Source organism: Sarcophilus harrisii, chromosome 4, assembly GCF_902635505.1.
Source record: "Sarcophilus harrisii chromosome 4, mSarHar1.11, whole genome shotgun sequence".
Classification (NCBI taxonomy): Eukaryota; Metazoa; Chordata; class Mammalia; order Dasyuromorphia; family Dasyuridae; genus Sarcophilus; species Sarcophilus harrisii.
Genome location: NC_045429.1, coordinates 382,193 through 405,417, shown reverse-complemented (window position 1 = coordinate 405,417; position 23,225 = coordinate 382,193). Strand labels below are relative to the sequence as shown.

At 43.8% G+C, this 23,225-nt stretch overlaps 1 protein-coding gene across 1 annotated transcript in view; it reads left to right on the top strand.

Moving 5' to 3' along the window:
• Positions 1-18,011, top strand: part of GIPC2 (GIPC PDZ domain containing family member 2) — a 60,817-nt gene extending 42,806 nt beyond the window's left edge. Inside the window, exons 4-6 of the mRNA XM_003770324.3 lie at positions 2,364-2,470; positions 4,405-4,486; positions 17,700-18,011. Of these exons, the coding sequence (XP_003770372.1) occupies positions 2,364-2,470; positions 4,405-4,486; positions 17,700-17,854 (344 nt within the window). The 3' untranslated portion in view covers positions 17,855-18,011. The remainder of the gene's footprint in view (positions 1-2,363; positions 2,471-4,404; positions 4,487-17,699) is intronic.
• Positions 18,012-23,225: the final 5,214 nt, after the last annotated feature.

The window sequence follows — 23,225 nt, the reverse complement described above, 5'->3', positions numbered from 1 at the left end:
TCGTGTTCTAGGAGCAAAGCAGAATTGAGTCTGCTCAAAGATGCACAAAGTTAGAGAAGCCCCCAGATGTTCACAGGGACTGTTTGCATCTACCCTGTGGCGGAGCGTTCCGAGCTCATACTAGTCTGAGCCGTAGCCGGCCACACTAACCTGACTCTACCATAGTGATATCCTTTTGGGCCTCCTTGGGAATGAAGGACAAAACCAGCCAACCTTTGCAGGTTCCCCCCTCTCCCCTCCCCCCATGTCTGGAATGCTCTCTTCCTCACCTCCATTTTATAGAGTCTCTCCCTTTCTCCAAAGCAGAATTTGGTGTCTCCTTCTCATCCTCATTCTCCTCTCCTCCCAGTTACTTGGGCGCTAGCTCTGTTCCACGCTTGTTTTTGAATTCCCAGTATGGAGCCAAGAGCCCAGCATCTAGCAAACGATTGGGTGCTTGTGTGTCGTTGCTGCCTTGGGAGAACAGAGGGTTGGAATACTGTATTAGGACTGGAGTCCAATGAGCGGTGGCAGTGATTACCTTGGATTCCACTTTTGCAGGAATGCCTGGGAAGCTGGCTCGCCACCTTCTCTCCATGCTTCCTGGCCTGGCTCTCTTTGCTTTCAGTATTGATGGATCAAGGATAATTGCTGCCTTCCTGTATGCTCTCATATCTTCTGCCAACATTTGGGAGTTTTCCTCCTTCTTCCCATGGAGTTCGGAAACCTTCGAGTTGTCTCTTTCCTTTGGTTCTTTCCCCCCATCCCTCCTTTCCAATCGCTTCCTTGGATTCTTCATGTGAGTGGCCTAGGCTGGTCTGGACGGCTCCAGACAGTCCCATTGCCCTTTGGATGTACTGACACACTGTCCATTGGCACTGTTCAGTGCCAGGGGGTTCTGGGCTAGATGGAACTTTAGGAACCATCTGTTCCTGCCCCTCTTTTACAGATCCCGGAGTTGGAGCTGAAGGAGGCCAATCTCCAACCAATCAGAATCCCTGAAATCATCCAGCTGATAAGTGACGGAGGCAGGTTTTGAACTCCCTCTTCCTTCTGCTGAGAAATTAAAACTCAGCTTTTTGTAAAATGGCCTTTTAGTGCAGAGCCTGGCAACAGTAGGCGTTTGTCTGCCATCTGTCTGAGTAGGGGGTCTTACTGTAGTGCTGAGACCCCTTCACCAGAGCACTAAAAGCAAGCTAATCTTAGGAGGCAGGAGGCAGGGAGAGATGGAGAAGGCAGCCTCGGAAGACATGGTTCAGATTCCAGCTTTGTTGTTCAGTTGTGTCCAACTCTCTGGGGTTTTCTTGACCCTGGAGTGCTTTGCCATTTCCTTCTCCAGCTCGATTTACAGATGAGGAACTGAGGCAAACTGAGGAAGGGAGGGAGGAAGGAAAGAAGAGAGGGAGGGAGGAAGGAAAGAAAGAAGGAAGTTTAGTGACTTGATCAGGGTCATATGGCTAGTCAGGTCTGAGATTGGATTTGAATTCAGGTTTCCTGACTCCAGGCCTTCCCTACCCACTGCTCCACCCAGCTCTCCTCCCTCCACTTTAGGCACAGAGCACTGTTTCCTTCTTGGTAAGATAAGCTGGAGAAGGAAATGACAGAGTATCTCTGTCAAGAAAGCCCAAGTGAGACCACAAAGAGTCAGACCGACTGAGCCACAACGTGACTGCTGACCTTGGCTCCTTTCCCTTCCTCCTGGCTGAGTCAGCAAGCATTCATTAAAGGCGACGCATATGGTACAAAGAAAAGATGAGAGGCTACCGTTGCTCCTCAGGGAGAGGCACACAAACACCAATTGTGTCTGGGCCGCCGGGGGCAATTTGGGAGGGAATAATCTTGCCACTAGTGTGCACGGGGAACAGCCATTGGGTGCAGCCTCCCGTGACCCCACAGCACCAGACCGCTGTGTTAGCCTGCCCATTTTATGGACGGGGAGGCAGAGGCTTGCCAGGAAATGTCTGGGGGCGTGCATTTTTTCTCTTTGAATCCACATGTGAACCATAGAAGAACACGAACGTCCCTTCATTCTGGGAAACGCTGACAACGACAATAATACCCAACATATGTGGAACCCTTTACGCTTTTTAAGATGCATCTATCTAGGATCTCTTTTGGGCCACAGAAGAGCCCTGGGTGAAGGTAGAGGGATCTTGCGCATGTTATCATCCCATTTTGTGAATGAGGAAACTGAGGTAGAAGAAGATGGAGTGTTTTGCACCAAAGTTATCCAGTGGAGGGACCATGCCCTGAGCCAAGCTGTCGACTCCAAGGCCAGGGCCCATGGGAAGGGCAGAGCTGCTGTTATAGCAGGCCGGCTGGGCCGGGTCTTTCTTAGCACTGGGGAATCTCACTTTTACTGTTCACTGTGCATTTGTTTCTAGAAATCCAGCCAAGATCCAGGGCCGGAAAGACAGCAGCCGGAAGCAAGACCTCTGGCAAGGGAACTTTGCGACTGAGATCCAAAGGCCCAGCCACCGTGGAAGACCTGGTAGGTCGAGACTGGGCTCAGGGCCCAGAGATGGAAAGGGAGCCATTGTTGCCCCCATGTATCAGGCTCCCCTAGAGTTAGAGCTGGAAGAGATCCCGGGGTCTTTGGGTTAGGGATGAAGAAACTAAGCTTAAGCTCGAGAAGTCACACAGCTGGAAAGTGTCCCAGGCAGGATGTGACTTCCTGACTTCGTCCACTATCTTGAGACACAGCATGTGTGCAGCCCCGTAAATGCAAAAGCAGCGAATGTGGGCTGGGGTCAAGAGGCTTCTTCCAGAGTTCAATTCTGGCTTCAGACACTATCTGTGTGACCCTGCGCAAGACACTTCATCCTGTTTGGCTCAGTTTCCTCATCTGTAAAAGGAGCTGGAGAAGGTGAGCTACTTCCACAGCTTTGTCAGGAAAGATCCTAAATAGGGTCACAAAAAATCAGTCCTGAAAAATGATTGAACAAAAAATGAAAAATTTCAAGAGAAACTGAGTATTGTCAGTGATGAAATGACTATTTTGGATGTCCCTTGCCTCCTTTTTTGAGGATTTCTATCAGTATTTATTTGTATTCATTCACCCATTCATGTATTTATTGATTCATTTATCTATCATCTCTATTTTCTACCATTTCTATTCTTTATCATCTATGTGTTTATGCATTTCTGGATCTATGGGGTTTCCTTCCTCAATAGACTATAAACTTTGAGGGAAGTAACCAATTCATTTTTGAATTTGTATTCCAGCACCTAGGACAGTGCCTGCCACATAGTAGGCACATCACAGGTGTTGGCTGCACATTTAGGGTTAGTTCAGAAATAGCTGAGGCGGGCGGGGAGCTCTGAATGAGATGAAGGGGGGGCAGGCATGCTGGGGTCACCAAAGGGATTGAGATGGAGGCTCAAAAAAGCAAGCCTTCCACCTCCAAGTCAAGAAACATTGGGAAAATAAAAAGAGATCTACTAGAGAAAAGGGGCCTTTTTATAGAGATCTTTACTTGCTACAAGGGGCTTTCCTCCCAGAGATATGATGTAGGTGGTACTGAGTTTGCCCTCATTTTACTGATAAGGAAATTGAGATTCTCAGGAAGGAAGGAAGAAAAAAAGGAGGAAAGGAAACAAAGAAAGAAGGAAGGGAGGAAGGAAAAAAGGAAGGGAGGAAGGAAGGGAGGGAGGAAGGAAAGAAAGAAAGGAAGGAGGAAGGAAGAGGGAGGGAAACAGGAAAGAGGGAATGGAGGAAGGAAATGAGTATTTATTAAGCTCTTGCTCTGTCTCAGGAACTGTTCTGAGTGCTAAGGATAAATAAAAACAAATACAAGATAGTCCCTGATTCCAAGGAGCTTCTGTTCCAACGGGAAAGGCAGTGTAGAGAAGAGATCCCAAAAAGGAGTAGAGGGGGAGAAAGAAAGGAGAAGGGATGGACCTTGCTTCTGCAAGGTTGAGAAGGCTACAGAAGTGGTGGGATGGTCCAAGGTGAGCAGGCCCTAGCTGTTGAGAGAAGCTACAGGATGAGGCAGCAGCAGAGCCACATGTCTTAATGTCTGGAAGCCAAGAAAATATGGGAGGGCATGAGGACTGGCCAGGGTTTAATAAAATGAAGTTCCAAGGAGCAACTCCTCAGTCGGAGAAAGAGCTGAGCTTTGAGGAGGGAGGTTTCAGATTGGCGTTCAAGGACTTGCCAGACCCTCAGAATTTGAGTTCACCAGCTGCCTGCAGGGGAGAGAGGGCAGGATGGGAGAGAAGGGAGCCTTTCCATAGTTTGCAGGAACTGTACTTCAGCTCCCTTGATCAAGGGTTCTTGATGGGAGCTCCTCAGTCAGAACTTTAGCTTCCAGGTGGAAAAAGGCTGCATATTTCAAATGAAGTGATGTCTATGAGTCAGTAGGGACAGACCCAGAGCGTGTTTATCAGTAAAATAACCCACTTTTTCTCTTGTCTTCAATAAAGCCTTCCGAGGCAGATGAGAAGGCCATTAAGAAGGTGGATTGTCTTCTGGAATCGTACATGGGAATCCGAGATAATGACCTAGGTAAGAATTTGCCATGTATAAATGATGACTTTTTATACCTTAGTTCCACAAATTCAACTGTATTTATTGCCAATTTGCTTCTATAATTATCAGGGTAATGAGAGATAGACTTGGCTGAAAGAACCCCAAATGGAAGATTAAAATACCAAAATTAAGCCAGGGGTTCACGGTCCAGATTCGTGGGCAATGCAGAACAGGTGTTAGAAAAAGAAGGAACTGTCTGTGAACGTGAGCTGGAACTCCCCGTGAAGCAGTCTGCCTAATTATTTTTGGGCAAATAATATTTTTTTTCCAATTCCATGTAAAGAGTTTTCAACATGACTTTTTATAAGCTTTTGAGTTCCAAATTGTTTTTCCTCCCCCATCTGAAGACAGCAAGCAATCTGCTATAGGTTCTACATGTGCAACCATGTTAAACAGTTTCCCACCTTAGTCAAGTTAGGAAAGAAGAAACAGAAAAAGGAAAACCATGAAAAACAACCCCCAATATGTGAACATAGTAGGAGCAGGCTTAATCCTTACAAAGTAAGTGCTTTGAGGGCAGAGACTAGTCACCTGGGGTGGTGCCCTAGGGCCAGGAGATAGTTTTGCCCTGTCTGTGCCATCCCAAATTGAGTGACCTTGGGTAAGTCACTTAAGTTTTGCCTGTCTCCTATCACAAATAATGGATGGGCATTTCCAGCCCTTGGCTGCCACCCCACTTGCCTCTCAGGGCATTTACTCATTACTTCCCTTCTGGTGTGCTGTGGTCCTCTCACACTGGCTGGTTTCTGACACATGAGCTCCTCCCCTTCAATCTCCACACTTTTACCTTGAGTTTGCCCTGTACCTGGAGGGCACCCCCGGCCCCAACTCAAACACTTCCCCTTACATGAAGTCTTTCCTGATCCCAAGCGCTAGAGCTTTCCTCGAATTTCCTGGCATCGAATTTGTACCCATTTTGTATGCATCTCCTCCCGTGTCGGGCGCACTTTGGTCTTTGTGGACCCAGTGATTGACTAGCATGTAGCTGCTTGTGGGATGACTGGTTCCTTAGGCTGGGGTGGGTCCATGAGCGCCCAATTTCACGGCTCCGTGAGCGTGAATGGGAAACAAAACCAACCCCTTATTTTCCACCCCCTTTGACAGAAAGGAAGCAATTCCTTCAAAATTCATTCCCCAGCCTAGCCAGGGCTGCAGGACACAGTCCCTGCCTGGGAGGCACTCTGTCTCCCCAGCACCTCCCATAGCAGATGAGGAGCTCAAGGACCCGGGCTAGATCTTGCCTGTAGCTTGGAGTGATCGTGCCCCTTGGACACTCACCCTGATGGACACTGTTGGGTCCCCTTCTTCTCTCCCTCTTTCTTCTGCTGGTTTCTGCTTTCCTTCTTTCCTCATTGGGTTCTGGTCACCCTGTGGTTGGTTCTTAGATCCTGTTTTGTGCCTGAAGAGCAGAAAGAACCCAGGATGAAGCCAGCTCCGTAGAGCAAGATGGCTGCAATCTCCTCCCCAAACTTTTCATTTTTGGAGAGCGAAAGAATAGGGCTGTTTCATGTTTTATGTCTAACATTTGTCAGTGACTTACACACAGTGGTCACTTTGCAACTATTTATTGAGCTCTTCGCTTACTTTGGCTTGGGTACCCAACTTTAAAAGGGCCTCCGACGCCTCTGATGTCCAAGATTCTGTGCTGATCAGATGGGTCCAACTCTTCTTGACCCTCTTTGAAGTTTTTGTGGTAAAGATACTGGTTCTCCAGTTCATTTTGCAGATGAGGAAACTGAGGCAAACAGGGTTAAGTCACTAGTAAGTGATGGAAAATGAGCCTTCCTGATTCCAAGCCCACTGATTCCAGTGCTCTATCTACTGCCCAGCTTGGCCACCCCACCCCCAATCAGCAGGTTTGGGCTTTATATCCATTTTGTAGCAGTCTCCCTCCATCTCTCCCTAGCTTAGTCTGCAAGTGGAGTTTAGAGATTTTTCTCTTTGGTGAATCACCAGTGACAATACATCTAATGCGAATCTCACTCTTGGATGGTTTTATTAGTAAGTTTTTCCTGAAGCCATGCCTAAAGGTGGCTTCTGATTCTGCCCTCCAGGATCAAACAAACGTAGTCCCTCAGCTAGTGGACCTTCCTAAAGGTGGTGACAGATCTGATGTTCCTCTCTGGGTCTTTAGGCTAAACCCTCCATTCCATCAAATACTCTTCCTATGACATAGACTCAAGGCCCTCCTTCCACTCTCCTGGGTATTCTTTGGTGGGGTTTCCTCACAGATTGGGGGCCTTTTCAAACTGTAGCCCTCGGATCTGAATATAGTACCTTAATTGAGGTCTGATGAGAGCAGAGGAAGTAGGAGGGTGCAGGCATTTATTAGGTGCCTACTTTGTATCAGACACTGTGCCTCCAAGAGGAAATTCCCATTTTTCCATGTTTCAAAACTTTTTAAAACAATTTTAAAAACATTTTTTGTTCAGTTTTTGGTTCCAAATTCTATTCCTCTTCTCCCTCCTTTTCTGAGATGATAGGCAAGCCGATAGCTGATATATGTGTGATTATGTAAAACATTTTCATGTTAGTCCTTTTGAACAAGAAGACTTGAATAAAAGAAAAATGAAAAAGTGAAAAATTGCACACTTCAGTCTGTATTCAAGCAATATTGGCTTTTTCTCTGGAGGATAGTCTTTGGGACTAATGTGTTACAGAGAATAACTAATCATTCAGAGGTCTTTACTGAACAATATTGCCCTTACTGTATTCAACGAACTTCTGGTTCACTTCTAGTTAACTAGTGCACTAGTTCATGGCTCAGGTCCAGCTTCTGCTTGAAGATCTCAGGGGAAAGTGCGTGATTATTTTCCCGTTCCCCCTTGGAGTTGCTCATTAGGAGGATTTTCCTTGTTCTCTGCTAAATTCTTTCAACCTTGCCCTTGTACCAATCCCGTTCCTGTACGTGACCTCAAGCCTCTTCACAATTCAGCCATCCTTCTCTGGGTGCTCTCTCGAAGCCTTTCCCTTGCCTCTGTTCCCTCCCCTTCTCTTTCTCCCCTCCTGCTCCCATCATTATCACTTGGTAGGATTCCAACAGGTAACTGTGATGGTTGGGAAGGTGAGGACATTCCTGGTTTCAGCAACAGCATGGACAGAGACATGGAGGCGAGAGCTCTACAGAGCAGAGAATACATAGAAGGGAAAGTCATGTGAGATTAAGTCTGGGAAGCCTGACATCCCATGCATTGGGAAGATTGATCTGCTATCAGTGAGAAATGTAGAGTGGAAGGAGGGCATGGCCAGTGAGGGGAAGGCTGAGCCTTAATGCAGTGATAGTGAAGGACCAACAGATTTGATGCTATGAGTTCTTCATGTAAACACATCACAAAATAGATGAAAACGACATTTTGTGTCCCTGTGTTGCTGGCGGTTTAAGGAAAGTATTATCATCACATTTATATTGATCATTTTAAGATTTACAAACTTCCTTGTAAAATGTTTCTGTGAGGCCTGGGGTATGGACTTTTCTGTGGAAATGCAGAGATGCTAAGAGCTCATGGCCACACACTAGAGATTCCACTCCAGTGATGTGGTGGGGAAGGGGCTTGGGTGAATGCCCCTCTTGTTACAGTTACGATACAGTTACAAAGTTTTCACAGAATCCCACAATTTCAAAGTAGAAAGGAAACTCAGGGGTCATTGAGTTCAACCCAGAACCCTAAAAGGATGCTCTGCTGCAGGATAGTTAGGGAGAAGGCATCTGCACATTCCAGCTCATCTCACTCCGGATCAGAGCTCCTTTTGGGGAACATCATCAACTGTAAATTGATCTCTCTTAACCCCAAATGTCTCCTAACCCTAACCCTAAATTCGCGCCTCTAACCCTAACTGCCCCCTAACCCTAAATGTCCCCAAACCCTAACCCTAAATGCCCCCAAAGCCTAACCCTAAATCCTAACCTTAATCCTAAATACCTCCTAACCCCAAATGTCCCCTAACCCTAACTCAAAATGTCTCTGGGGCCAACAGAGAACGGGCCCCCTCCCTCTTCTTTGGGGAAGGCCCATGAGCAGCTTGAAGATGTGAGGGGAAGTTGTGCAGCTCCTTCGGCTGGTCCCCCCCCAGGCATAGACTCAAAGCCATAGAGCTGGACTCAGGACATGGTCTGGCCACAAAAGTCGTTGTGCACGTCACGGAGGAAGCGGGGAGGGGGCTCACAGAGCAAAGCCCGGGGCCTGGATCCCCCCTCAGATACTTGTGATTTCTTTTCCCTGCGCCTCCGCTTCCTCAGCCGTAGAAGGGGAACAAGAATCGCACTCATGGCCCAGGGGCCAATTAGATGATATTTGTGAAAGCTTTAACCACCGGGCCGGCGCCCAGGGGGCACCTCACGGGGCTCCTTCCCTCCCTCCTTCCGCCGTCCCACACCCCCCCAAAAGAAACTGGCTTGAAAAAGACCATTTAATGGAAGCATTTCCTGGAGGTGACTGACTCCTGACTAGAGGGACAGATTCCCCAGAATGACCACCAGAGGGCAGCACGTAGCTATCGAATTTCCTTCCATTTTAAAACCAGGGAGTTTTTGAAAGGGACCTTGGAGCCGACTCCGCTTTTCGCAGCTGAGAAAACCGAGGCTGAGGACAGTGCACAGAGAGGAGACTCCCTGGGGTGTCACTTTTCTTACCCCGACAGAGAAGGAGCTGCTTCAGCCCAGATTCATTATTGCCCGGGAGCCCAGAGCCTGGATGGAGGCCCAGCTCCAGCCTCCCTCCTCTTCCTTCCTCCCTCCTCCCCCTCCTCTTCCTCCTCCTCTTCCTCTTCCTCCCTCCTCTTCCTCCCTCCTCCCCCCTCTTCTTTCCTTCTTCCTCTCTCCTCCTTCTTCCTCCCTCTTTCTCCTTCCTCCTTCTTCTGCCCATCCCTCTTTCTTTTTCTCCTCCTTTCCCATCCCTCACATCCTCTTCTGAACTCCATCAGTGAGTCTCCAGAGACAGTCAGGCCACCCACCTAGGGATGCTGACCTTTCCAGCATTTATTGAGCGCCCACTGTGTGCCAGACTCTGGGCCGGACCCAGATGGAGAGTTAAAAGCCCTTGCAGGGGCCTGCCTTCTCCCGGGAGCCATGTACCATTATCCTCCAAGGGGGTTTTTCACATACTCTCGCTGTGCTCTGTCTGTACCGTTTACATGAGAATGTTCTTTTTGGGGGAGGGGTCCATTGCTTCTCCCTCCCATCGGCCAGAGTACTTCTCTCTGCCGCCTCCCCTGCCGGATGGCAAGCTCCGCAAAGGAAGGCCGGCCTTTCTCCCTTTTTTGTATTTCTTTGTTTAGACCAGTGTCTGGCACTTGTGGGCTCTTGATCGATTAGCTGGAACGGGGCTGCTCACTGCCAAGCAGGGTGTGGGGGTCTGGGTCCAGCCTGCTGGCTGGTGAGGAGCCCAGGAAGGAGGCGCTACTCCCCAGCTGTAATCTCTCTCCCTGTTTCCCTCTCTCTTCTGCCTTTTCTCTCTGTCTGTCCCTGACTCTTCGTCTTCTGCCTCCCCGTATACAACCAGGTTTTTTTTTTTTTTTTTTTTTTTTTGCTTCCCCCAACATCTGGACAACTTGTCAGGCCGCTGCCCCAGCAGACACAGCCCCAGCCCCATTCCCAAGTCCTTGGGCCTTCCCCACACCATCCCAGGTGGGATGAACAGGCTCCGCTGAAAGGCCGGGGGTTGCAGGAAATGCCCTGAACCATCGATGTGGACTTGGGCCCGATGCAAATAAAAATCACGTTCAAGAACTTGCTCTTTTTAAAGAGCGAAATCTGAGAGGGCTGAACTAAAACCCGGGTGTTCTGAAACTTGCCCCCAGTGAAAGGATTTCTCCATGCCTGGCTCACCTGGAGAGCTCACACAGCTTCCTAGTCTTATTTCCCTGACTCTTGTTTTCTCCACTCCGTTCGATGTTCTTCATGCCTTAGGGAGAGCTGAATTCTGGGTTTCATGCCACACCCCGGAGGCCACACAGACAAGTCCTGAGGAGCTGCCTGAGGCACCTGGGCTAAGCCCAGCCACCCCTGTTACCTTCAGGTTTCTCAAAGTAGGGCCCTGAGGGTCTTTCATAGGAATACTAGGAGCTTTTGAATTTTAATGCAGTAACTATCAATAAAGCTGGAGCTGGTTTTCACTGACTGGGGAGAGCCGGTTGTTAAATGTGCAGCGTGAGCTCTAAAATCAAATGCTAGCAACTGAAGCTTTATTGTTTTATTGATTGTCTAGACAATCAATAGTGTGATACAGATGGAAAGTTGATACAGAATGGAATTTAAAGTGATACAGATGGAATTTAAGGATGTATCCTGTGTTTTCAGAGAGCTGGAGATTAAATATTTACCAGCACAATGAACCAAAGCTTGCTGGACCCTTAATCGTTTAAAAAATTTGAGCACCTCTGCCCTTGAACAATAACAGGCTGGCTGAACATCACACCCCGCTCCAGAAGAAGTTCACTGCTTTCCTCTCTCCCTCTCTCTCTTCTTAGCCCCTTCCAACTTCACCATTCCATCAGACCCAATGGACCTTTCTCAGTCCTCTTCCACTTCAGCTGTTTATAGCCTTGGATCCTGCCCGGCCTCCTCTTCTCTTCTGTGTGTTCTTCTGATCAGATACTCCCGATGCTGAGCCCTCTTCATTCTCCTCCAGCTATTTTGCAGCATCTACATCCGGGTCATGTCTGTTGGTCAATCATTGTTGTCCGGTAGGACTTTGTGCTGAGCCCTGTTCTGTTCTCTCTCCTCACTGCTTCACTTGGTGATCTGTGGATTCAAGGATCATCTTGGTGCTGATGATTCTCATGGCTCTTTATCTGTGATGACCGCGTATTTTAAAATCAGCCGGAGTCAGGAATTCAGGTTAAGGGAAAATCTACAATCTTTATTCTTTTTGAGGTGAAGAGGGATGGCGATAGCAATGTTGAAGAGGGGATCCCTGAACTTGGAAAATCCTGGAAGGAGAAAATCTTCCATTCTGCCTCAATAAGAGACTTTGCCCCATGTCTTTTTCCTTAAATGAATTTAAGTTCCAACTGCTTGAGGGGGGAATGATGTGGGAAAGATTCCAATCTTTGATTCCCCACCCCCTCGTGAATGTAAATTACCCTTTGACTCACAAATCCTGGTCCCTTTGAATTCCAATAGAAGATTTGGACTTGTCCCAGCCCCAAACGGATCTGAGCCAACTTTGGGGCTACACCCAAAAGCCCCTCGAGCTAAGTCTCCTATTATAAAAGGGCCATGCTGGGAACCCCTCTTGGCAGAGATTCCAAACATGCTAGCCATGTGAGAACCCTCTTCCAGTGCCCTCCTTGTCTCTACCTTCACCTATCTCCTACTTCTAAACTCAATAATAAATCTCTTTTATCAATCTAGCTCTCGGGCTAATAAATGCTTTTATTGGAGACTTGTGCCGCTACTAGACCTCATTTACTGCCCTATCCTTGCGCCGAATCCAAGGGGGTTGCAGGGGAGTTCTGCTTGATTCCCTGTACCCCAAACCTGCCATTAGACCTAACTAAACCCTAATTTCATTTAGGTACCCCAAATCTAGACCTCAACACAAGCATCTATATTAATAGAGTGTGGTCCAATTACTATTTAGCCTCAGGTGCTTGGGACCTCGGTCCATCAACTCGAGCTTCAGCCCATTACATTTATCCAGCCCTAACCTCTCTCTCCCTTTTCAATCTTTTCTCTTCTGCTGTCTTTTGGACGTCTCAAATGGGCCGCCTTATGCATGTTTTTTAAACTGGATATGTCTCAGATCCAACTCACCATCTTGCCTCCTTTTCGGGGACCTCTTTGGTTCCCTTCCCTAACGTCACTATTATCATCCATCCCCCCCAGACACTCCATATCCCTCTATTATCGTCCATCCCCCAGACACTCCATATCCAATCAGTCGTTGAGTGCTGGTGGGTTTGCCTTGGTGACATCCCTTTTCTCCTCTGGCATTGCCCTGCCCTGGTGCCAAGCCCTCACTGGCTTCTCAAACTCAACATCTCAACTCAACAAATATTGCAGTCAGAGCTCATTCTTTCTTCCAAACTGACCCTATTCCAAGCTTCCTTATTGCGTTGAGGATACCAACATCTTTATAGTCAGCAACCAGAAGCTTCTCTGTCCTTCTCCACAACTCCTTAGCCTCATTTTGTGGCTGTTTTTCTTCAGTCATGTCTGACGCATTGTGATCCTTTCTTGGCAAAGATAGAAGAGTAGTTTGCTATTTCCTTCTCCTTCTTATAGTGCATTTTACAGATGAGGTAACTAAAGTTAAGTGACTTGCCTAGGGTCACACAGCTAGCAGTGTCTGAGACTTGAACTTGGGTCCTTCTGACTTCAGGGCTGATTCTCCATTCACTGTGCCACTTTGCTGCCCTTTCTTGCTCTGACCCAGCCTATATAGTCAATCAGTTGTCGATTTTTTTTTTTGTCTTTGTCCAAACATCTCTTGGATAACATTCCTTTTTTTCCCACTTCCATACCTCCCTCCCTACTTTGAACCCTCACCATCTGTTGCCTGAACTCTTACACAACCTCCCTATTTCCAGCCATCTTCCAGAATCTGCTACAGTTTATGGGCTAAAGCAGGGGTCAAGCATATCATTCCGCCCCGCCCCCCCCCTCAGAATTCAAGTGACTCCAGTGGGCTAGTCAGACTCATCTGTTGCAGATCCCTACCCCCAACTCTGTCTCTCACCTCTGGGTCTTTGCCTTGGGCGTGCCCCTTGCCTAGATTGCTTTCTCTCTCCTTATCTCAATTTCTTAGAATTCTTGGCTTTCTATGCAAGGTGGCTGCCCTTCCATCTTCAAGAGGCTTCTTCTGGTTCCCCCTCCAACCTGGGGGAGGTGCTAGTTTCTTTACCTCTAAGATTCCCTTGCGTCTCCTTGGCTATTTACAGACATGTGGGTTTTCTTGTTAAAATATAGCTTCTTGAAAACTCTGGGTTCTGTTTTTCACTTTTTCTTTGGATACCTAGGGACTAGCAGAGTTCATTTAGTGGGTGTTTAATGAATACTTGTTGAGGGATTGATTGGTTAGCTGATTGACCCCAGATGGACAATCTAGGAGCAACAGAAGAAAGCTGCAGAGAGGCAGAAAGATCCTTCTAATGAGCCGAGCGCTCTAGCTTTGCCCACAGGTGGATGGCTTCCTTCGTTAGAAGTTTTCAGACAAAGACCAGATGATTGTTCAATATACCCTAGTCAGGATTCTTCTTTGGGGGTGGACTGGAGAAGACGGCCATTGAGGTCCCTTCTAACTGAATATTCTGTCATTCTATGACTTTTGAATAGAGTGAAAAAGAATAGGAAGACCAGAATTGCCTTCCCCAGTCTCAGCAGAATTTCTGGCTCAGATGATTCATCTGTTTCTCTGCTTGACTCAGTAGTTTAGTAATTTTCATCTCACCTCTTTTTCTTTGGCATACGGTATTTTCCAGTGGAAACTTTGAAAGGACATTGTAGAAACCACATGTCACGTTGTCCACTATGATTTATGAACATTTCAAAAAACTTTGTTTCTCAGTCCCGTTTTTGCAACGTGCAGATGTACAGGGGACTGGACTGAGATTCTCCTTCCTCCTGTTCTTGATCTAGTTTTGTGGATCTTGATTGGGAGCCCCGAACCAGTGATTCTGTGACCATGCCCTCTCATCCACAGTATCTTTTTGGACTAACCCTGTTGGACTAGTTAGGCTTTATTTCCTAGAGTTAACCAAGTTATTCTGGGTCTTTCATTGGGCCTATTCCGTGTGCCTAAAACTTAAGGATTTTAATTTTAAAATGTACACATGTGCCTTTGCCTGTGTTCTTTGTCATTTGTCTGCTTAATAATTGCTAATAAATATAGTAGGACTGGGATCAAGAAGTCTCATCTTCCAGAGTTCAAATACAGCCTTAGACACTTATTAGATGTGTGACTATGTGACAAGTCATTTCATCCTGTTTGCCTCAGTTTTCTCATCTGTGAAATGAACTAGAGAAGGAATGGAAAATGGGGTCCTCAAAAGGGGATCAAGAGGAGTTGGAAGTGACTGAGAAAGGACTGAATGTTGTTGGCAACAGCAACATTTATATAGCACTTAATGTAGTAAGTACTTAACAATTATTGCACTCATTTGACCCTCCCGACAAGGCTCCATTTTATGCTTGGGAAAACTATAGAGGCAAATAGAGGTAAGGGACTTGTCCAGCTAGAAAATCTCAGGCAGAATTTGAACTCCCATCTTTCTAACTCTAATCCCAGTGTTCTGTGCCACATAGCTACTTGTTTTCTGTTAATAATAGGCACCATGTTTCTCTTGGTAACTTGACTCAGCATGAGAATGTATTTGTGGGACAGGGAGTAGTCCTTGCTCTGAAACTTATTAGGTAGAAGCCTTTGGACAAATGTCTCTCAGTCTCAGTTTCCTCATTGGTAAGATGAGCGGCTGGTCTCTTCCAGGTCTTAATTTAGCTGTAACTTTTGGGGCCTCGTAACCCTTTCTGGCGTGTATCATGGACTCCTTTTGTAGTCTGGTGAAACATGTGTTTCTCAGAATTAAAAAAGGAAATCCAAAATTGTAGGATGGTGCTAAATTTCAGCTAAAGGGTAGTAAAATGAAGATGTATTTTTCCTTTCCAAGTTCATGGGTCCCTGAAATCTAGTCACAGGTTCCTTGGAGACTGGACAAATTAGTTGGGATCAGATTGTGGAACACCTTGAATAATGTGGCTTTTGTTTGTATGGGTATGTGATAGGATCAGAGCTGTAAGATTGATAGGTGCTAGAATAGATGAATTGGGAGATGGTAATGAGGGAGGGGAGTTCTGGCAATGGGACTAGTAAAGAGAAACAAGGGGAAAGCAGAATCCAAAGGCCTTGGAGCCTGATTGGAAGAGGGAGAAGTCCAGAGGACTCCAGGGGTCCTGTAAAAATGGGAAAACAATAAGGATTGGTTTAACAGGGAGAAAAGGGAAATGTGAGCTCATGTTGAATTTATGAAGTTTGATAAATGTTCATTGTATCATTGATGTGGAATTGAAGAGCTGGAGATCGTCAAATTTAACTTGTTTGATTTATTTAATTTTCTTTTGACTTGAACATCAAATAAAATCAGCATTTCCATATACATAACAGAAGAGGAAAAAAGTATTGTAGATGGAACTCCAGGTCTCTATGAGTCCAAAGTACTTAAAAAATGTTCCAAATCCAATACATTACTTTCAAAGCCACCCTCTTTGGGATTCCTTCTGTTCTCTTTGCTGTATTTTTAAAAAGATGCTTTTAACAGCATGGTGATCTTTTATTTCTTTTAAATTTGCTACTTAAACCTCATCTCTCTTCTTCCATCACTCCATTGCCCACTGGACCACAGAAGAACAAAGCCCTTTGCATATAACCTGTAAATAAAAGGCTATTAAATAAAAAAAAATAAACATAAACAAAATCAGTTCTCACACTACCCCTAATTGAAAATGTACATTTTATTCTGTGACTTGGGTCCATCACTTTTCTGTCAGTAGTGGGTAGAATGCTTAGTCATTGGACCTCTGGAATTGTGGCAGGTCATCGGAGTTCTTAAGTCTTAACAATTCATTTTACAGATGAGGACACTGGTTGAGACAGATTCAGTGGCTCACCTAGGGTCACACATGTAGTAAGTGGCAGATCAGGAAGGGAGCTAGGGACCTCTGATTTCAAACGAGGTTGAATTCTGTTGGACAGGAGTGAGCTGCTTATGGGATATCCAGGTTGCAATCCCAGGCTCATGCTAGAAGGGACCTGAAAAGCCATCTTGTCCAGCTCTTTCATCCAAAGTGGCCAAATGATCTGCCCACATTGAGATGGGCAATAAGTATCAGAGGCATGATTTGAACACATTCACTTGGGATGTCCAAGATGCAGGGAATAATGAGGATCTGGAGACTGGGAAAGAAGCAAAGGGGAAAGATGGAGATTTGTGTCATCTCAGAGAAAATTGTGGAATCCATCAGAGTTAGCATCTTCAAGGAAAGGAGAAAGCCTACAGAGAAGAGGGTAGGAGTCATATCATGGGGGACGAACAAATTGTGACCTAACAGATTGCCCTCATACCTCCTGAATAGCATCTGGAAATATCCTCTAAGAAGAAGCTTTTCCTGTTCTTGTTTATCTTAGGCAGCTGTGGAGAGACACATATCTTTCCTGAAAGACTGGAAAGCATCCTTTAGGCTCGAATCAGTTAATATTTGTGAACAAAACCTGCCAACATGTAGCCACACTAAGCACTTTTGGAGATTGCAAATGTTCTTTTTTACAAATTCTGCAAAAGACTCTTTTCTTACAATGATCCCCAGGGAAATGGGTGGTACAAGTAATGTTGGCCCCTTTTACAGAAACATATACTGAGGCTTTGTGAGGCAAAGGGATTGACCAGGATCATGCACTTTATGTGAATGTTCGAAGTGAGGTTTGAATTTGGCGTCCACCCAAGTCCCTACAAGTTTCCTAGATCTCTACTAATCTCCCAAATCCCTATAAGTCCAATACTGTTTCCACAATTGACAGCATGCTGAGAGAAGCGGCATTGTATGCTTCCTTTATGTTTGCTTCCTGCTCCCTCATAGAATATCCAGAATGTTTTATCCCACACACTCACTCATTTGTTTATGAAGAACAGAATTTTTCTGCAACTTGATTGTTTACAACTTGTTGCTGTTGAGACTTTTTTCAGTTGTGTGACTCCTCATGACCCCATTTGAGATTCCCTTGCCAGAGATACTGGAGTGGTTCACCATTTCCTTTTCCAGTTCATTTTACAGATGAGGAAATTGAGGTAAACTGGGTCAAGTGACTTGCCCAGAGTCACATAGCTGGGTTTGATGAGTCTTTCTGACTCCAAGCCCGGTGGTACTCCCTGTACTTAATCCTAACCTAGCTGTCTATTTACAATTAGTTTCATGTTATTTACAATGTCTGATGCCTTAATTGATTTTTTTTTTTTTTACTTTTGAAAAAAGTTTTTTTCTTTAGATCTTCTTAATTCATAATCCTAAATAACAATAGAAACAAAATAATTGGGATAACCAATCCTAGAATCAAAATGTTCCTAGTCTGTTTTGCTGTACTTAGCGTAACATTGACCATTTTTGTTCCCCTCCTGATCTTTGATGCTTATTTTTCCAAAGAATGCTTAAAATTTTTTTCCTTTTCTGCTCCTCCTCCCCCCTCCCTCCTTTTTTTGGCAGCTACAACAATATTTGAAGCTGGAAAAGACAAGTTGAATCCAGATGAATTTGCCGTAGCACTGGATGAGGCTCTTGGAGACTTTGCATTTCCAGATGAATTTATCTTTGACGTATGGGGTGTCATTGGAGATGCCAAGCAAGGGCGATTACAATGAGACTCAAAGCTTTTCTTTGGAAAGCCTATTTTAGTAGAAATTCTAATGTTGATTTCCTGAAACACCACCACCTACGTTGAATGAGATTTCTAATGCTATTGTAAGCTCTAGGTTGATTGGGTTTGTGTATTTGTGACATTTGTTTCTAATGAAAAAGTTTAAAAAAAAAAATCCTACTGCATTGGTTTCTGGTAATTTTTAAAGAGCTGGTTCATGTTATGAATTTGTACTAAAGATCACCTGGTAGTTATTATCAATTGAAACATCAGCCCAGTGTGCTTACAGATATTAATTTGAGGCTCATTTCCACTACATGTCCTTAGGTTCCATATTTTCTATTGTGGGCACATAGCTTTTTACTCTTGCTGTATAAGTCTTTTGCTGCAGAATTTTGAAATGTATAAGGAAAATTTTAGAATTTCTTTTTTGCATGTTAATCACTTCTCTTCCTATCCTTAGGTAAGATTAATGAGGTTCTAGGAATAAAAGAGACCCCCACAAGGCTCCCAGGAGTAAGACACTGAGTTACTGGGGGGGAGGAAGAAGCTCATGAATCTCTTTGGGTCTGCATTGTCCCATTTCAATTAGGGGAATGTTCTTTCTTGCTGCTTCTTCTTTATGGGGGCTCGTGCATAATTCAATCGAATCTGTTGATAATGCAAACATAGATTACATAGGGATTAGGAGGAGCTTTTTCATTTGCTTTTTGTTATTTTTTGATGAATAATAGCTAACAGTTCTATGGTATTTACTCTATGCCAGGTGTTTTATAATTATCTCATTTGATTCTCACAACTACCGTGGGAGTTAGGTGCTATTATCTCCTCTATTTATTGAAAAGGAAACATATTTGGAATATTATTGTTCTACAAAAAATGATCAGCAGGATGATTTCAGAGAGGCCTGGAGGGACTTGCATGAGATGATGTTCAGTGAAGTGAATAAAACAAGAAGACATTGTACACCGCAACAACAAGATTATACGACGATTGTCTCTGATGGGCGTGGCTCTTTTCAACAATGAGACTAATTCCAATGGTTTTATGATGAAGAGAGCCATCTACACCCAGGACTGTGAGAACTGAGTGTAGACTACAACATAGTATTTTCACTTTTGTTGTTGTTTGCTAGCATCTTGTTTTCTTTCTCTCTCTTTTTTTTTTTTGATCTATATTTCTTGTGCAGCATGATATTTGTGGAAATTTGTATAGAAGAATGGTACATGTTTACATATATTGAATTACTTGCCATCTAGGGGATAGGGTGGGGGGAAGAGAGGGAAAAAAATTGAAACACAAGACTTTACAAGGGTGAATGTTGAAAATTATCCATGTGTATGTTTTAAAAATCAAACACTTTAATAAAAAAAATGCAAAAAAGGAAAAGGAAACAGAAGCAAGCAAAGATAATGTTTGACATGTATAGGACTGCTTGTCATCTGGGGGAGGGGGTGAAGGGAGGGAGGGGAAAAATCGGAACAGAAGTGAGTGCAAGGGATAATGTTATAAAAAATTACCCTGGCATGGGTTCTGTCAATAAAAAGTTATTAAAAAAAAAAAGGAAAAAAAAAGATAATGTTTGAAATTTCATTTGAACTCAGATCTTTCTGAGTAGATAGAGCACTGGGCTTGGAGTCAGGCAGACTCTTCTTTCTGAGTTCATATCTAGTCTGAGGCACTTCGTAGCTGTATTACCCTGGGCAAGTAGCTTAATCCTCAATTTCCTGATCTCTAAAATGTGTTGAAGAAGGAAATGGCCAACCACTTTGCTATCTGCCAAGAAAACCTCAATTGGGTTCACTGAGAGTTGGATTTGCCTGAAAAACAACTGAATGGAACGTCCTAATTCCAGACCCAGTGTTCTATCCACTGGGCTATCTAGCTGCCTGATTAGTGTGGGAGAGGGGCTGGAAGAATTTATGCCATAGGCATTTAGATAACATTTCTCCATCCATCTCTAAGTGTCTGAAGCCCTCCAATTGTGAGTTTATGCTCTTTGCAATTTTGACATTTATTCAAAACAAAGTGACATCAAAGATAATTTTTTTCCTGTTCTTAGAGATGGATTATAAGTTTTTATCTCTTAGGAACTAAGATGTTGCTTCCAGATAGATCTTTTGGAAGATGAAGAGATGGTAGAAAATGGAGACATTATCTAATATGTTATTTAGTGACCCAATGTTTTAACCTCATGGTTCCAAAGCCACATGCTATTGAGGAAATTAGGAATGAGTAACTGCCCTATGAAACCTATTGGACTTTTTACGAATGGGAGATAGAAGACGAATGAATGGTTTTGGTAGACATAATTTAATAAGTCACAGCATGATGTCCACAGACGCTCTCTAAATTGTAGGGGGAAAGATATTTTCTTCTTTTACAGTAATCAGAAATAACTATCTGCAAGGAACAAATCTCAGGAAATCAGGAGTCACTTCTTTCTCAGGCTGGGTTATTGCCCAGATAGCCCAGTTGTTTTTCTCAGAAATGTCAACCTTTTACTAGTACCAGCATGGGCTTAATCGTTTGAATCCCACTGAGTTTGACGGCATCTGAACCCAAATAGAAGTGGAGGTTCAGGAATCCCTAGTGTATAATCAGAGTAGCTTAGAAAATTTCTGGTTGCTGTGGGAAGGAATTTCACAAGAATGCAGCTATCTCATCTTTCATTAGTTGAAAGTCTTAGCCCTTTCTTTGAGAGTTTTCAAAATACCCATTGATACTTAGCCTCAACCCTTGTCTTCATGGCGGGATAAGGGACAGCTTTTGGAGATGTAAAATAGAGGATTCTTAAGGACGGGATAATTCAGGAGCACTTAACATACACAAGCAAGAATTGAGAGCAGCTTTCTCACTTTAGCAGTCTCATCTTTATCACTTACTGCCCATTTACTCAATTCTTTAAAAAAAATTCTGCAATTTAATTTGATATCAGATATAAATTTAGAAATTTACAAGCTACTTTTTTTATTCACAAATATGAGACTTTCCCCTCCCATTCCAATTTGGATGTTTAGATTTGAATACCCTTAACACACACATCATTTCCATTTTCTTTAAGTGGCTTTCCATGGGGCATTGGCTCACAGGTCCACAGAACCAAAAGGATGAAATGCTCAGTGTTAGTGAAGGAGGCAGACGCCTGAAGAGTACAGCTTTAAAAGAGATTACATGCTCTTTGTTGAATACCAAGTTTATGAAGAGTATACACTCAAGATTTGTTGAATAGAGTTTGGCTTTTTAAGGCCCTATGCCTATGTTCCAGTTATAACCTACTGGGTCAGACTTGAGCCAGCAAGAATTTTTTCTCCCAATGAGGTCCTTTTCACTATTGCTTGTAAATATTATCTGAGTTTAATGTCTTATTGTGCTGATAGAGTTTAGAAGAAAAAGCCAACCAATATTCTCATGACTTTGTTTTGGTTTTTAATAAACAATTGAATAAGTAAGTGACTTGTCATTCAATTTTAGAGCTCAAAGGGACCTTGGGGAGTAATCTAGTCTAACACTAATTCCTTTTGAAATGTTGTGTAAGTTTCTTATTTTCTCCCCATAGACATTAATATCCCCACAACCTACATCTTGAAGCAGCCCTCATAACAAAGAAAATTAGTCAAATGAGATTGATGAGCAAAGTGTTGAGAGCACAGGGCCATACTCAGTATTTTGTTGTCATGTTGAAATTGAGTTCAAGACTGGTTATTCAAATGACCCTGCATTCGCCTGCCTTTCAGGGTTTTTTTTTCATTTACCTAATGTTACTGTGTATGTTGTTTTTCTGGCTCTGCCTAATTTTCCTTTTGCTATTTCATATGAGTCTTCCTGCACTTCTTTGAATTCCTTTTAGTCATCCTTTGTTATTGCACAAAAATACTTGATTCCAGTAATAATCCTCATTTGTCAACCAATTTTTTTTTATTGATGAGTGAGAGATTCTTCTTCCTCCATCTGGATATTTAGAGATCAGTTCTCTTAACATATATATCATTCTTTTTTTTTTTCCTTTGGAAGGCATTGTGTCACAGTTCCACCCCTTCCCACTCCAGTCTACATGTATGTTTAATCATTCTCTAATGAACAGACATCCATTTTGTTTTCAATTCTCTGCTTTCACAAACAGCACTGCCAGGAATATTTTGCTACATATGGATGGAGCTTTTCCTTTTCTGTTTTGCCCTCTCTGAGCAGTGACATTATTAAGTCAGAGGGTCTGAGCCAACTTAATAGCATTTTTTCCGCATGAGTCCAATTCATTTTTAGAATGATCAGACCAGTTTACAGTTCTACCAATGGTGTAAGAATGCCTACCTCCTTTGTGGGAGCTTCATGCAGAGAGTGATGAAAGATGGACAGAGATAGATGAAAGGTTAAAACTTGATGTTTGACTTGTATTGACTAATGGTTTGCCAGCTATTTTTCTTCTTTTGAAGGCATGCTGGCACCTTGCTGGTACCACTGAACATTTTTGCAGGATACTTCTGTTTGCTCTCATCTTGGGAGATGGTTTTCTAACTAAGGATAAGGCATTTTTATGTGATTCCCTTTGGGAAGCATCAGATGGAATTCTTGTGACCACCGAATGCTCAGGCAACATTTATTTTCTTATTGTCAAGTGTTGGCGTGCTTGAAAATCTCTTTTGCAAAAGAATTTTGGTTGTTCTGGATATGCCACATACATTTCTGATAGTTATATGGTCAATCACCGAGTCTGTGGTCGATTCCAAGTCTAAAATTCTGTAGTAAAAACTGCTTCCAGAATCAGTTACAGAAGCCTTAGCCAATATGCAATGTACTCAATAAGCCAAACCACACTAGAGAGACGAGGAGTTCATTTCTCCCCACTGCTCTAACTTGGAACATTTTCCTCTTCACTGGAACAAACAAACTTTTGCAGGATTAGCTATTTTAATGCCAAGGAGAGGTTTCATCAAACCAGGATAGAGACACCCTGGTCTTTATTAGTCCCTTACTCCAACCTCACAAAGAAACCCAATTAGCTTCTTTTGTAAGACAAGTTTTCTAAAGGATAATAGATGGCTCTATTAAGTTGATCTCTCCTTTCACCCAAAGATCTCAAAGTACTTATAATTTGGTGTCTCTCTCAGTTATACCCCACAATTTGCTCTAAAAGCACATTGATGTGAAATGGCTTCTGTGATTAGTCTGCTGAAGATGCTGGATCAGGAGAGCTATTAGAAGGTGACAGGGACAGGACATGGACTTCTAAACGGCAGTTCCAAGTAAGTAATCCCTTTGGAAAATGTACCTTTATTATCCTCTTGACACACACTGAAAGAGCCATTGGAGCTGTTGCTCATCTCATGCTAATAGAATGTTTCTGAAAACCTGGAGAGAACACAATGTCAGATCAT